This window comes from Centruroides sculpturatus, unplaced genomic scaffold (assembly GCF_000671375.1).
Source record: "Centruroides sculpturatus isolate CEXI.00-Female unplaced genomic scaffold, Cexi_2.0 scaffold826, whole genome shotgun sequence".
NCBI lineage: Eukaryota > Metazoa > Arthropoda > Arachnida > Scorpiones > Buthidae > Centruroides > Centruroides sculpturatus.
In genome coordinates this window covers 24,732-39,044 of record NW_019385054.1, presented here as the reverse complement: position 1 = coordinate 39,044, position 14,313 = coordinate 24,732, and the positions used below count along the sequence as shown (strand labels likewise).

At 24.4% G+C, this 14,313-nt stretch overlaps 1 protein-coding gene across 3 annotated transcripts in view; it reads right to left on the bottom strand.

Moving 5' to 3' along the window:
• The window catches only part of LOC111634002 (nuclear distribution protein nudE-like 1), a 39,564-nt gene that overhangs the window by 10,377 nt on the left and 14,874 nt on the right, over nucleotides 1-14,313 (bottom strand). For all 3 annotated transcript variants that reach the window (XM_023378671.1, XM_023378672.1, XM_023378673.1), the window contains exons 4-7: nucleotides 12,220-12,265; nucleotides 8,556-8,646; nucleotides 5,567-5,710; nucleotides 4,558-4,649 (exon numbers count right to left, since the gene is read on the bottom strand). In XM_023378671.1, the coding sequence (XP_023234439.1) occupies nucleotides 4,558-4,649; nucleotides 5,567-5,710; nucleotides 8,556-8,646; nucleotides 12,220-12,265 (373 nt within the window). The remainder of the gene's footprint in view (nucleotides 1-4,557; nucleotides 4,650-5,566; nucleotides 5,711-8,555; nucleotides 8,647-12,219; nucleotides 12,266-14,313) is intronic.

Below are 14,313 nucleotides of genomic sequence, written 5' to 3'. Positions count from 1 at the left end.
TTTATTAATATATATATTTTGTTTGTGAAAAATAAAAAAAATAATTTCAGAAGATAAAATAGCCATGGTTACTTTTTAAAAAATAACGTGTAATTTTTGTTATGCTTAACATTGACAAAATTCAACATGGTGTCACAGGCAAGAGAGAAGAATTTCAACATTGAATAGGTTAACCACTCAACCATGTGACCATCAGTGGAATCACTCAACAGTATAATAGCTTTGTCAGGCTCCTTTGTTTTTCTTATTTGACAGTAGCATAACAAGATGGTTTGATATCAATACATTTTTAAAATTATAGTGTTGCAAATGTTTTGTATTTTGTATTTTACAAATTATTGTAATTTGTAGTCATAAATTGGGGCTGCCTGTATTTGATATTATAAAATATAAGTAATAGATTATAGATATAAATATTTTAAAATGTTTGCAAAAACATTCTAAAAACTACAACAATAATTACTATTTTTATATTTAGCCATCACTGTAATCTAATTTATTTTTATCATCATAAATACTCTAAAATTTTTGTTGTGCACAGAAAGATTCAGTAATTTTCTTATTCAAAAAATTACATGCTTATTTGTTACAATGATTCATTTATTTAATTATAAAATAATTCAACAACAGCCATATTTTTAGAAGCCAGATATATTTAAAATGTAAATGTACTCAAATTTCATTAAGCCCCTCTAAAAATATTTCTGAGAGATTCAAAGTTCATAAATCTGATAAACTGTAAATATGCTTAGTTTTCATAGATGCAATGACCATAACAAATGAAATATTAATTAATGCTTTTAGTAATATATTTCAGATAAACCAATAGAAAATCTAGGAAGTAAGAATTATTATTTTCAATAATTCTAAAAATTTTATTTTTGCTAATTTTATCTGTTTATGATCAACACATTAATTATTATTCAAGAAAGCTATTGACTAAGACTATTTATTCTCAACAAGTTACAGATTACAGTAGGCTAGTTATGAATAAAATTGTTAAATAAGAAAAAATTGACTAATAGCTTTTTATATTTTATCATCTGTATGTATTATATTTCAGACAATCTTATACACTAAATTTATGATTTAATAAAAATAAACAAATAATACAACAACAAAAATTGCAATTATGTTTGATTTTAAAAATATAATAATTTTATGGAAAAAAATGTAAGTTAAAAATAAGTCATTAAGTAAAATAAAATAAAAATTCCAAATTTTTACTTTTAATAAATTAGAAAAACATTTGTAAAAAGCAAAGAAAAATTATTATAGTCTTATGATTTACTATTTGTATTTTATCACATGGTAATTAAAGATCATTAGTTAGGAATAAAATTTCAAGAAGCTAATCTTAAGACCAATTAAATTATATATCGAATATATAAAAAGAAAAACAATTACATAACTCAATCTCACAGTAAAATCTGATTTCATAAAGCCAATTAAAATAATGCTGTTGTTATATTATTTGTTCTAAATCTTATTCCACGACTCTGCCAGAATTACATGCATCGAAGGTTTTGCATTACACTGATAAAAGAATAATAAAATATTTATGCGAATTTTGTTAAAGGATAAGAATATATAAAAAGAAAAACAATATATATATTATAATACAGTAGAGCGTCGATTTTCCGAATCAATTGAGAACTGGGGTTGTTCAGAAGATCGATGTTTCGGATAACCGATTATGTACGAAAAAATATATTAATTTATCCCATCTTGACATTTTTCTCCATTGCGTGTTGCTTTGCATTGAATTTTTGTCGATGTTAAGCCTAACGAAGACTATTGTATCGTTAAAAATTATTTTTTTTATTTTGTACGAACAAAATAAATATATTGAAAAATATAAAAACAATAAAAAATTATACTTCAGAAGTTAATTTAGTACAANTACTAAACAATATGAACTTAGTTACTGCTAAACACTAAAAATTTTCAGAAAACTAATTCAATTCTCAAAACTGATAAGTTTGAATTTTTGACAATTTAAACTTTTTGATTCTCCAACATTTGAATTAAATAATATTGATTGTGCTTCATGATACTTGTCACATTATTATTCAGCAATGCCTAACTCAAAAATATAATTGGAGAATAGAGATTACTGCACAGTTTTTTTAATCATTAATGAAATAGTAAAGAAAAGTTAAAAAATCAAACCTTTCCTATTTAAGTGTTTTAAAAGATTGAGTAATTAATAAATATTAAAGTTTTCAAAATTTCTTCATATATTTTAAAGATTTCACTTTTAAATCTGAATTTACCAAGTTATATTTTATACAATTAAATCAGAACATAATTTTGAGTTTCCTACTTGAAAATAATTTAAAATATAATTCAAAAGTTACAAAATCAATTTGTCAATTTGAATAATATTTATTTATCTAATATAACAATAATTAATTTGATAAATTTAAAGTCTGTTCTGTGTCTATTGTTATATCTTTATAAAATAACTATTTTTTTCATAAAATACCCACAGTAATACACTTATAATAATTCTTAACTTTATTATGAAATAAAAATTAAAAATTATCATAACATAAAAAGTTAGAATTTTTAATATGAAATTCTTAAAATGGTAATACAGGCAGCTTAACTTATGGGACATGTTTCTGAAAGAACCATTGTAAATGGAATACAAAATATATTGTATTTGAATAGATATGTTCCAACCCCACCCATTGTCCCAGCATATCCGTGATGGACTACCCTGAAGAGTGCTGAGTTTTCAACTTGCCTGGATTCATTCCAAAATTCCCAACAGCAATAGACTGACATCTTAACCTGTCCTGTATTATTCCTGAGAATTCTTGGGTCATGATCTTTGTCCTCAACCAGTGGACCTGAGATATCTTGTTACAGTATTGATACATTTTTGGAACTAGATGTCGCTAGTCGTTATAATTTTTATATTAAAACTAACTTTGAAAATATAATTTTTTTTTGTTTTTATATTTATTAATATATATATTTTGTTTGTGAAAAATAAAAAAAATAATTTCAGAAGATAAAATAGCCATGGTTACTTTTTAAAAAATAACGTGTAATTTTTGTTATGCTTAACATTGACAAAATTCAACATGGTGTCACAGGCAAGAGAGAAGAATTTCAACATTGAATAGGTTAACCACTCAACCATGTGACCATCAGTGGAATCACTCAACAGTATAATAGCTTTGTCAGGCTCCTTTGTTTTTCTTATTTGACAGTAGCATAACAAGATGGTTTGATATCAATACATTTTTAAAATTATAGTGTTGCAAATGTTTTGTATTTTGTATTTTACAAATTATTGTAATTTGTAGTCATAAATTGGGGCTGCCTGTATTTGATATTATAAAATATAAGTAATAGATTATAGATATAAATATTTTAAAATGTTTGCAAAAACATTCTAAAAACTACAACAATAATTACTATTTTTATATTTAGCCATCACTGTAATCTAATTTATTTTTATCATCATAAATACTCTAAAATTTTTGTTGTGCACAGAAAGATTCAGTAATTTTCTTATTCAAAAAATTACATGCTTATTTGTTACAATGATTCATTTATTTAATTATAAAATAATTCAACAACAGCCATATTTTTAGAAGCCAGATACATTTAAAATGTAAATGTACTCAAATTTCATTAAGCCCCTCTAAAAATATTTCTGAGAGATTCAAAGTTCATAAATCTGATAAACTGTAAATATGCTTAGTTTTCATAGATGCAATGACCATAACAAATGAAATATTAATTAATGCTTTTAGTAATATATTTCAGATAAACCAATAGAAAATCTAGGAAGTAAGAATTATTATTTTCAATAATTCTAAAAATTTTATTTTTGCTAATTTTATCTGTTTATGATCAACACATTAATTATTATTCAAGAAAGCTATTGACTAAGACTATTTATTCTCAACAAGTTACAGATTACAGTAGGCTAGTTATGAATAAAATTGTTAAATAAGAAAAAATTGACTAATAGCTTTTTATATTTTATCATCTGTATGTATTATATTTCAGACAATCTTATACACTAAATTTATGATTTAATAAAAATAAACAAATAATACAACAACAAAAATTGCAATTATGTTTGATTTTAAAAATATAATAATTTTATGGAAAAAAATGTAAGTTAAAAATAAGTCATTAAGTAAAATAAAATAAAAATTCCAAATTTTTACTTTTAATAAATTAGAAAAACATTTGTAAAAAGCAAAGAAAAATTATTATAGTCTTATGATTTACTATTTGTATTTTATCACATGGTAATTAAAGATCATTAGTTAGGAATAAAATTTCAAGAAGCTAATCTTAAGACCAATTAAATTATATATCGAATATATAAAAAGAAAAACAATTACATAACTCAATCTCACAGTAAAATCTGATTTCATAAAGCCAATTAAAATAATGCTGTTGTTATATTATTTGTTCTAAATATGATTTTTTAAATAATGAAAAATTTATATAGTAAATACAATGAAAAAGTTTTTCTTACAAAAATCTTTACTATATGAAATAAACAAACAAACAAAAACTTACTCCCACTTTCCTTAAGAGATCTCCAACAATATTTAAAGCAGAAATGCGTGTTGCAGGAGTAACAGTAGGTTTTTCATGATTCTCTATTAAACCTGTTTATAAAAATAGTAATACTTAATAATTTATGAAATACTTATTTAAAGATTCCATGATGATGTAATAATACTAAACTTTTTTTTTAAATGACATTCTTAAGTTTAGAACAAATATATATTTGAAACATTTGAAATTTAGAATCATAACAGTCTGAAAGAATAAACTCTGAAAAACAGCAAATTTGACATGATTCATAATCCATTATATAACATCTGCAAATATCAGATGAATGAAACAAATTTTTCCATTCCCTATTTAAAATTCTTCATAATTCTTTTAACTATAACTTAGTTGAAAATATGCAATTAATTAAATAAAGTCAAAAACAGAAAAAGAAAAATGGTCTAATAAGACAGAAAGCATTATAATTAGTTATCACCATTATGAGCATTATAAGGAGTTAGCCCTAAGTAAGAATCAGAAAAATTAAATAAAAACACACAATTTAAGAAATAAATAAGAAACCAAAACATTCTTAAGCAAAATAGAATCAAAACATTTACTTTCATGGCATTCACATCAACATTTTTGTCTTTTGATGTTTAATAGAGGTTCTACTTCATTCTTTTGTACTTTTGATACCAATCATTAATGAGAGTCCATTATTTATTCCATCTTATTAAAACTCTTTACAACAACAAAAATTTAAAAAGTGCATTATATATGTACTTATGGTGCTATTTGTTCTTTTGAAACTTTAGAAGTAAAAATTTGTTAAATATGTTTCACTACTTTTAAAAATCTTTTAACTGTTTAATTAACATTACAATAAAATAATAACTGTATCAACTATAAAATTATTTAAATAAAGAAAGTTAAAATCTAAAAAAAGAATGGATTTTTGAAATTAATTTGTATCATAATTAAAATTTAAGTATAAATTTTTGAAAATATATTACAGTAAAAACCTTACATTTAGTAATTGTATTTATTTTTTCATCTTCTTCTGTTCTTTCATTGCATTTTTCCAAACTTTCTAGTTTCGAATTTTCATCCAAATATTGGGATATGTTATTAAGTTTACCTGCTTGATGAATTTTCAATTCTTGTTTGAGATCTGAAATTTTATGTTTTTCATTAAATATTTGTAATACTGAAATTAAAAGTATTGATATCCTAGTCTTCTAGCAATTAAAAATATTTTTAAAAAATAACGTGTAATTTTTGTTATGCTTAACATTGACAAAATTCAACATGGTGTCACAGGCAAGAGAGAAGAATTTCAACATTGAATAGGTTAACCACTCAACCATGTGACCATCAGTGGAATCACTCAACAGTATAATAGCTTTGTCAGGCTCCTTTGTTTTTCTTATTTGACAGTAGCATAACAAGATGGTTTGATATCAATACATTTTTAAAATTATAGTGTTGCAAATGTTTTGTATTTTGTATTTTACAAATTATTGTAATTTGTAGTCATAAATTGGGGCTGCCTGTATTTGATATTATAAAATATAAGTAATAGATTATAGATATAAATATTTTAAAATGTTTGCAAAAACATTCTAAAAACTACAACAATAATTACTATTTTTATATTTAGCCATCACTGTAATCTAATTTATTTTTATCATCATAAATACTCTAAAATTTTTGTTGTGCACAGAAAGATTCAGTAATTTTCTTATTCAAAAAATTACATGCTTATTTGTTACAATGATTCATTTATTTAATTATAAAATAATTCAACAACAGCCATATTTTTAGAAGCCAGATACATTTAAAATGTAAATGTACTCAAATTTCATTAAGCCCCTCTAAAAATATTTCTGAGAGATTCAAAGTTCATAAATCTGATAAACTGTAAATATGCTTAGTTTTCATAGATGCAATGACCATAACAAATGAAATATTAATTAATGCTTTTAGTAATATATTTCAGATAAACCAATAGAAAATCTAGGAAGTAAGAATTATTATTTTCAATAATTCTAAAAATTTTATTTTTGCTAATTTTATCTGTTTATGATCAACACATTAATTATTATTCAAGAAAGCTATTGACTAAGACTATTTATTCTCAACAAGTTACAGATTACAGTAGGCTAGTTATGAATAAAATTGTTAAATAAGAAAAAATTGACTAATAGCTTTTTATATTTTATCATCTGTATGTATTATATTTCAGACAATCTTATACACTAAATTTATGATTTAATAAAAATAAACAAATAATACAACAACAAAAATTGCAATTATGTTTGATTTTAAAAATATAATAATTTTATGGAAAAAAATGTAAGTTAAAAATAAGTCATTAAGTAAAATAAAATAAAAATTCCAAATTTTTACTTTTAATAAATTAGAAAAACATTTGTAAAAAGCAAAGAAAAATTATTATAGTCTTATGATTTACTATTTGTANTTATATTCTCAATTTGTTTGTATAACAAACCATTTTAGTAATCCAAAAAATATATAATGTAAATTAATTATGGTCAAGACTGATATCAAACTTTTCTATGAAAGTTGTATCATCATAAAAAGACAATTCAACTTTCATAATGCAATTATTTTTCTGTTCTTTTTTAATATTTAATAATTTAATCAAAGCTTTATACTAAAACTTTTTATTTTCTAGTATATAATTATAAATTTTATTTAACAAATCCTTTTTATCCTTTAATTCTTAACTAGAAATTTATCATATTAAGTTAGGTTTCTTAAAACTAAATCTTAAATAAAGGTACATTCTCTCTTAGAGAAAGGATATAACATCAAATATAATAAAAAATTAATAATATTTAAAGAATAATTAATAACAGTAGTTTCTTAACACCTATATAATTTTAAATAAACATTTTTGAAATGTCTTAGCTTCATTTTTAGGTGCCAATGACAATCAAACAAATGTCAAAATTTTGGTGCTTGTATATACTTTGTTATTCATCAGTCATGCAATATGGGTGCAACCATCATGCACACCATGCAAATGCAAGGACAATTATCATGCTATTGTTTAAGTTAAACTTACCTAATTCATTCTGTAATTGTAAAAAATTTCATTTTATTTTTTGATTACTTTTTAGAAATAAATTGATCATTTGAATTACTTTAGATATTTTTAAATAGCAAAAGTATGTTTAGAGAACACTCACAAACCACAAAGCCCAGTTAAAGGAGAGTATGGGGTAAGTCAATGGCTACCAAGAACCACTACAACAGGAAAAAGGGTCTGTGTCTGGTTGTGCAGCCTAGCATCATCTTAAAAAAATTATTCTGAGTTGAAATATAGCCTATTATCTGTTGAAATTGTATTATACACACATCATTATGAGCTTGAAAGATCACACTATCAGGAAAACTATTAGCAGAAGCAATGTTAAGCAGAAAGACAATAAATTCCAATATTGATCAAGAACTGATGTTGAGATAGCAATACAAGTTCATAATTGCACAATGATAATTATTTAACTTAACTCATTATAAAAAATTAATACAGAATGGTGTACAATATCATTACAAAATAATATTTAAAAATATATATACAGAAATATTATATATATATATATATATATACATACAGGGTGTTTCAGAAATGTTTGTATTTGGCCAAATTTTACAAGTTTTATAGAAAGAAAAAAACCCAAATAAAAAAGTTAAGGGTCATTTTTTAATCTGAAACATAATTAGTGAATTAAGCAGCTAAGTATATCATCATCATTTCTGTTTTTTAAGTCTGTAATAAATCAATAATTAAATTTGTTTACTAATTACAGTTTCTTTATTAAACAGCTCATATTTAATTAATNATATTCTCATACTGAATGTTTTTAATATATGCAAATTATTATCTGAAAATAAATTACTTAATGGTATTTTTACATACTTATATATTTAAAAATGTGTTTAATCTATTTTTTATGAACCATTTAAATAAAAAAGTAACAAATACTTACCTCTAGCTTCATCTTTTAACCTCTGAACCATTACTTTTAATGTTTCTTTATCATCCAACTCATTTTCCAAGAAAGCATTTCTTTCTATGGCCTAATAAGAAATATCAAATTCAATCCATGAGTAAACTATAAAGTTTAATTAATACTGAAATGATGTTCAAATAGTAGTACAGTAGAGCATCGATTATCCGACTCAATTGGGGAATGGGGTTGGTCGGATAACTGAAAAAACGGATAACCGAAAAATATGAAAAAATACATTAGTATAGTATATTAGTATATCTCATGTAATTAGTATATTAGTATATTGCTATTAACCTACTTCGCGTTGAATTTTCATCGATGTTAAGCCTAACAAAAATTTTTTTAAAATAATAATCGTCGCTATTGTATCGTTAAAAATTAGAAAATTAAGCCTCATTTAAATACTGGCTCCCTTTCATGGTCGAGCCATGTTGCCAGCTAAAACACGTAAAAATACTATTAAAGTAGCTAAGACATAGCCAAATATTGTAGCGCCACATCACTAGCAGACATTTGAATTTGCTGACTAGAATGGTTTATTAACCGATGTGACGGTTAATCGGAGGTCGGATAATCGATGCTCTACTGTAGTAATAAATTTTCAAATATTTATATAGTTTCAGTATTATCAAGATTTCTAAACTTCTCCATTAGTCCTAAGAAACATCTAAAAGTGATTAGTCTATTGCAGGGCTTCTTAAACTTTTTTATTCACGACCCCATATTTGATTGTGATTTTTTTCGTGACCCCCAAAAATATAAAATAAAGATGTGTACAAATTTGCGAAAACAATAATGGTGTACTACAACAGTTCACTGTTGTGTTACATGGAACAGAGACAACTGAATACATTGAAAAGCGACAACACTACACTAGTTCACACTACAATCAATGTTGCTGAATCGTTGTCTTGCTGCACCAGAAGTGACACAACTCATGAAACCTATGACACAAAGCGTACCATTTTCAAACTCTCACAAATTATTTTCAATATTTTGCATTAAAATCTCGCGACCCCAAGATTTCGCTAAGCGACCCTAAATGGGGTCACGACCGATAGTTTAAGAAGCCCTGGTCTATTGAAATGATGTTAATAATCTACCAAACTATAGAAATTCAAATATAAAAGCATGTGACAAATTTAAATCACTGACTTTAGGATAACTGAACAACTGAAACAGACAATTGAAATATTTTTTTTTACAGAAATTTTAAGAATTATATTCTCAATTTGTTTGTATAACAAACCATTTTAGTAATCCAAAAAATATATAATGTAAATTAATTATGGTCAAGACTGATATCAAACTTTTCTATGAAAGTTGTATCATCATAAAAAGACAATTCAACTTTCATAATGCAATTATTTTTCTGTTCTTTTTTAATATTTAATAATTTAATCAAAGCTTTATACTAAAACTTTTTATTTTCTAGTATATAATTATAAATTTTATTTAACAAATCCTTTTTATCCTTTAATTCTTAACTAGAAATTTATCATATTAAGTTAGGTTTCTTAAAACTAAATCTTAAATAAAGGTACATTCTCTCTTAGAGAAAGGATATAACATCAAATATAATAAAAAATTAATAATATTTAAAGAATAATTAATAACAGTAGTTTCTTAACACCTATATAATTTTAAATAAACATTTTTGAAATGTCTTAGCTTCATTTTTAGGTGCCAATGACAATCAAACAAATGTCAAAATTTTGGTGCTTGTATATACTTTGTTATTCATCAGTCATGCAATATGGGTGCAACCATCATGCACACCATGCAAATGCAAGGACAATTATCATGCTATTGTTTAAGTTAAACTTACCTAATTCATTCTGTAATTGTAAAAAATTTCATTTTATTTTTTGATTACTTTTTAGAAATAAATTGATCATTTGAATTACTTTAGATATTTTTAAATAGCAAAAGTATGTTTAGAGAACACTCACAAACCACAAAGCCCAGTTAAAGGAGAGTATGGGGTAAGTCAATGGCTACCAAGAACCACTACAACAGGAAAAAGGGTCTGTGTCTGGTTGTGCAGCCTAGCATCATCTTAAAAAAATTATTCTGAGTTGAAATATAGCCTATTATCTGTTGAAATTGTATTATACACACATCATTATGAGCTTGAAAGATCACACTATCAGGAAAACTATTAGCAGAAGCAATGTTAAGCAGAAAGACAATAAATTCCAATATTGATCAAGAACTGATGTTGAGATAGCAATACAAGTTCATAATTGCACAATGATAATTATTTAACTTAACTCATTATAAAAAATTAATACAGAATGGTGTACAATATCATTACAAAATAATATTTAAAAATATATATACAGAAATATTATATATATATATATATATATACATACAGGGTGTTTCAGAAATGTTTGTATTTGGCCAAATTTTACAAGTTTTATAGAAAGAAAAAAACCCAAATAAAAAAGTTAAGGGTCATTTTTTAATCTGAAACATAATTAGTGAATTAAGCAGCTAAGTATATCATCATCATTTCTGTTTTTTAAGTCTGTAATAAATCAATAATTAAATTTGTTTACTAATTACAGTTTCTTTATTAAACAGCTCATATTTAATTAATCCTTATTTTTCTTGATTTGATGATTTTATACATATATATATATATATTATACATATATATATATTGTTAATATCATTAAAATAAGAATAAATTTTTTTATTGTTGTATAAACCAAATAACCAAATTTACTTCTACATTACATAAAGTTCACTGCAGATTAGTTAACAATCAGCGCCATCTATTACACAATATATGGCCATCGAGTATCAATCAGAATCTTTGACAATATTCTAATTTAATTTTAAGCAAGAATAAAAATAAAACTGATGCATTTTAATAATTTATAAATTTTATTTTACAATGTATAAAAAATTACTTAAATTAACATTATAAAATAAATTGTTTATGTGAATAAATATGATAAAAAAATTATTTGAACTATAGCAAACACAAAATAAAAACAATTATATATTATTTAAATATATGATATGATTTCAAACAACATATCAAATCTACAGTTTGTTTTAATAAATAAATTTATAATTTTATTTTTAAACTCAGCTGATTTAATATTAACAGTTTTAATATTTTCAAATCATTATGTAATGTATTTTCAGAATCTACAATTTCTGAAAATATATTATATATTTTTACTTTCAGAACACTTTTTTTTTTTTAAAATCTTATTGAGAACATTCTCACTGATGTGAAAGTATTAATATAAATTACATGAATTAGTTTAATTAAACATCCTGTATAAGTTGCATGGTTCATTGCATCAACAAATATTAATTATTGTCAGTATAACAATTAATATTTCATCACTTACATCTTTTTCTATTTATATATAGATAGATATATTTAAAATAAAATATTTATTAGTGTATTCTAATTAATTCTATTATGTACACTTTATTTTACATGTTCCTGTTTTATAAAATAAATAAATATTTATTTTTGTTATTTATAATATAGTAACAATTATTAATCTGATTAATAATGTGGAATTAAAACTATTTGGAATTAAACTGTTTTAAATCCACAAGAAATTAAAATTATCTTATAGTTTCTTTAAATAAAAAATAAAAATATTACATTATTTAATCTTGCTTCAAAATCTTCTAATGATGACACTGTAGCACTGAAAATAAATTTGTTACATAATTAGTCACAATACTAGCACTATTTACAAAAATAGCATCAGTCAGTTGACTTTCAATGATAAATAACAAATCAACAGAAATATTGCTGTCAATCTTGTAATATATAATTTTTATATTTATATCTTTATTACTATTTTAAATAAGAGAATATTAATATGTACTATTTCTTGTTCTACATATTTTAAAAATACTTTTTTCCAATATAATATTTTTCTATAATTTTATTTATTGTAGAATAAATTATCATCATTTGATTTTGACTTGAAATAAAAAAATTATTTGATTCCATTAAAAAAAATGTTATTAACCTTTTACAAAATTCATATTTCTTTCTACTGTCTAAGTATGTGTTAAAATAATTTCTTTCGTAATGCTGTAGCCAAATATCAGAAATTTATTGCTTAACAATGATTTCAATTTAATATTTAAAAAGTTTTAAATTAATTTCAAAACTTATTAAGAACAAAAACAATTAACTCAATAAATCATTCACATTCAAACAATTTACACTCATATTTCAGTGTAAATAAAACATTGAATATTTGAAAGTTTTAAATTATAAAACTAGTTTTATAGAATTCCTAAACACGTAACAAACATGTTTAGGAATTCTATCAATTTTATTAGTTTTTTTGTTTCAATTTTATATTCTAAAGTACAGTGGAACCCCGGTTAACGAACGTCCTGGTTAACGACCAAATCGGTTAACGAACTTTTATTTTGGAAAAATATTGTCTCGGATAACGAACTTAACGGCTTTTTGTGTCAAATTTGTAAGCTTGCCGACTTTTAGGGAAAATCAGTTAATCGTGTGTCGGTGATGGTCTAGGTCCATTCGTACGTTGGTGGTGGTGGAGGAGACAAAGATGACAAGTATTTTACAGTGAAAATCGTTTATTAGAACGGGAAGATGCTTACATATTTGAGGTAGTTGGAAATGGCTTATCTACAGTATTTTCTCTCGGCACTGAGGAGTGGCGTATCGCTGGTCCTACGATAGTGCAAGCTGATCAGTCGTAGCCCCAGAGCGGACGAGATGGGTTCGCTTGGTCACAGAAGCGATGGTAGGTGACAGAGCTGCAACGACTGGAGCGGTCCGCGAGACACAACACAAATTTTAGCGGGCACGACTTCAGGCTTAATCCAGATGAAGACGACACAGATTAATCGCCATAGAATTTTTAGGAAAACTGCGTTTTGACCTTGAGATTCGGGGTTTTTATAGTATTTCTTCCTTGAATCTCACCTTACGATTAGTCCTGCGTCCCATTCCTCGCTTCCCGATTGTTTTCTTCTTTGTCTCCAGGTGAAAACCGAAACCAGATCAGGTCACGAGAAAGGTTTGTTCCGAGGCGTTTATTTGACACCTGTTCGTCGACTCTGATCAGAGATTGTTGATAAACCTATAAGCCTTTCGCTCATAATTTAGCCTATTGTTTCTGCTATCTGTCATTTTAGAACTTTAACGATCGTATGTGATGTTTTTATACCCGTCAAATCTTTCCCCTTTTCCGAAAATTTAACCTAGATCGACTGTTTATGAGCACGTTTTCCTATATTTTCATTAAAGAAAACCCATTTTACAAATAAAATTACAAAAATACTGACGGCTAGAACGGATTAATTGTATTTGCATTAATTTCTATGGGAAAGATTGCTTCGGTTTACGAACAATTCGGTTAACAAACGGACTCGTGGAACGGATTGCGTTCGTTAACCGGGGTTCCACTGTATTTAATATCAACAGATACTAATTTCATTTAATTACATTTTATATAAATTCTAAAGAATACCTATTTCACAAAAAAATAAAACAGAAATCCAGTATCATATTTATTAATCTATATATATTTTTTAAATAAAATTGTTTTTTAATATTTCTCTTAAACTTTGATAAAGAAAAATTTACAAAATGATTATCACAATTGAAGGAATAAGTCATCTCTAAGAATTCCAAACTACAGTATTTGTAATTGATCCACAATTTGTATAGAAAAAATAAATTTTATATACATATAATAGAAGT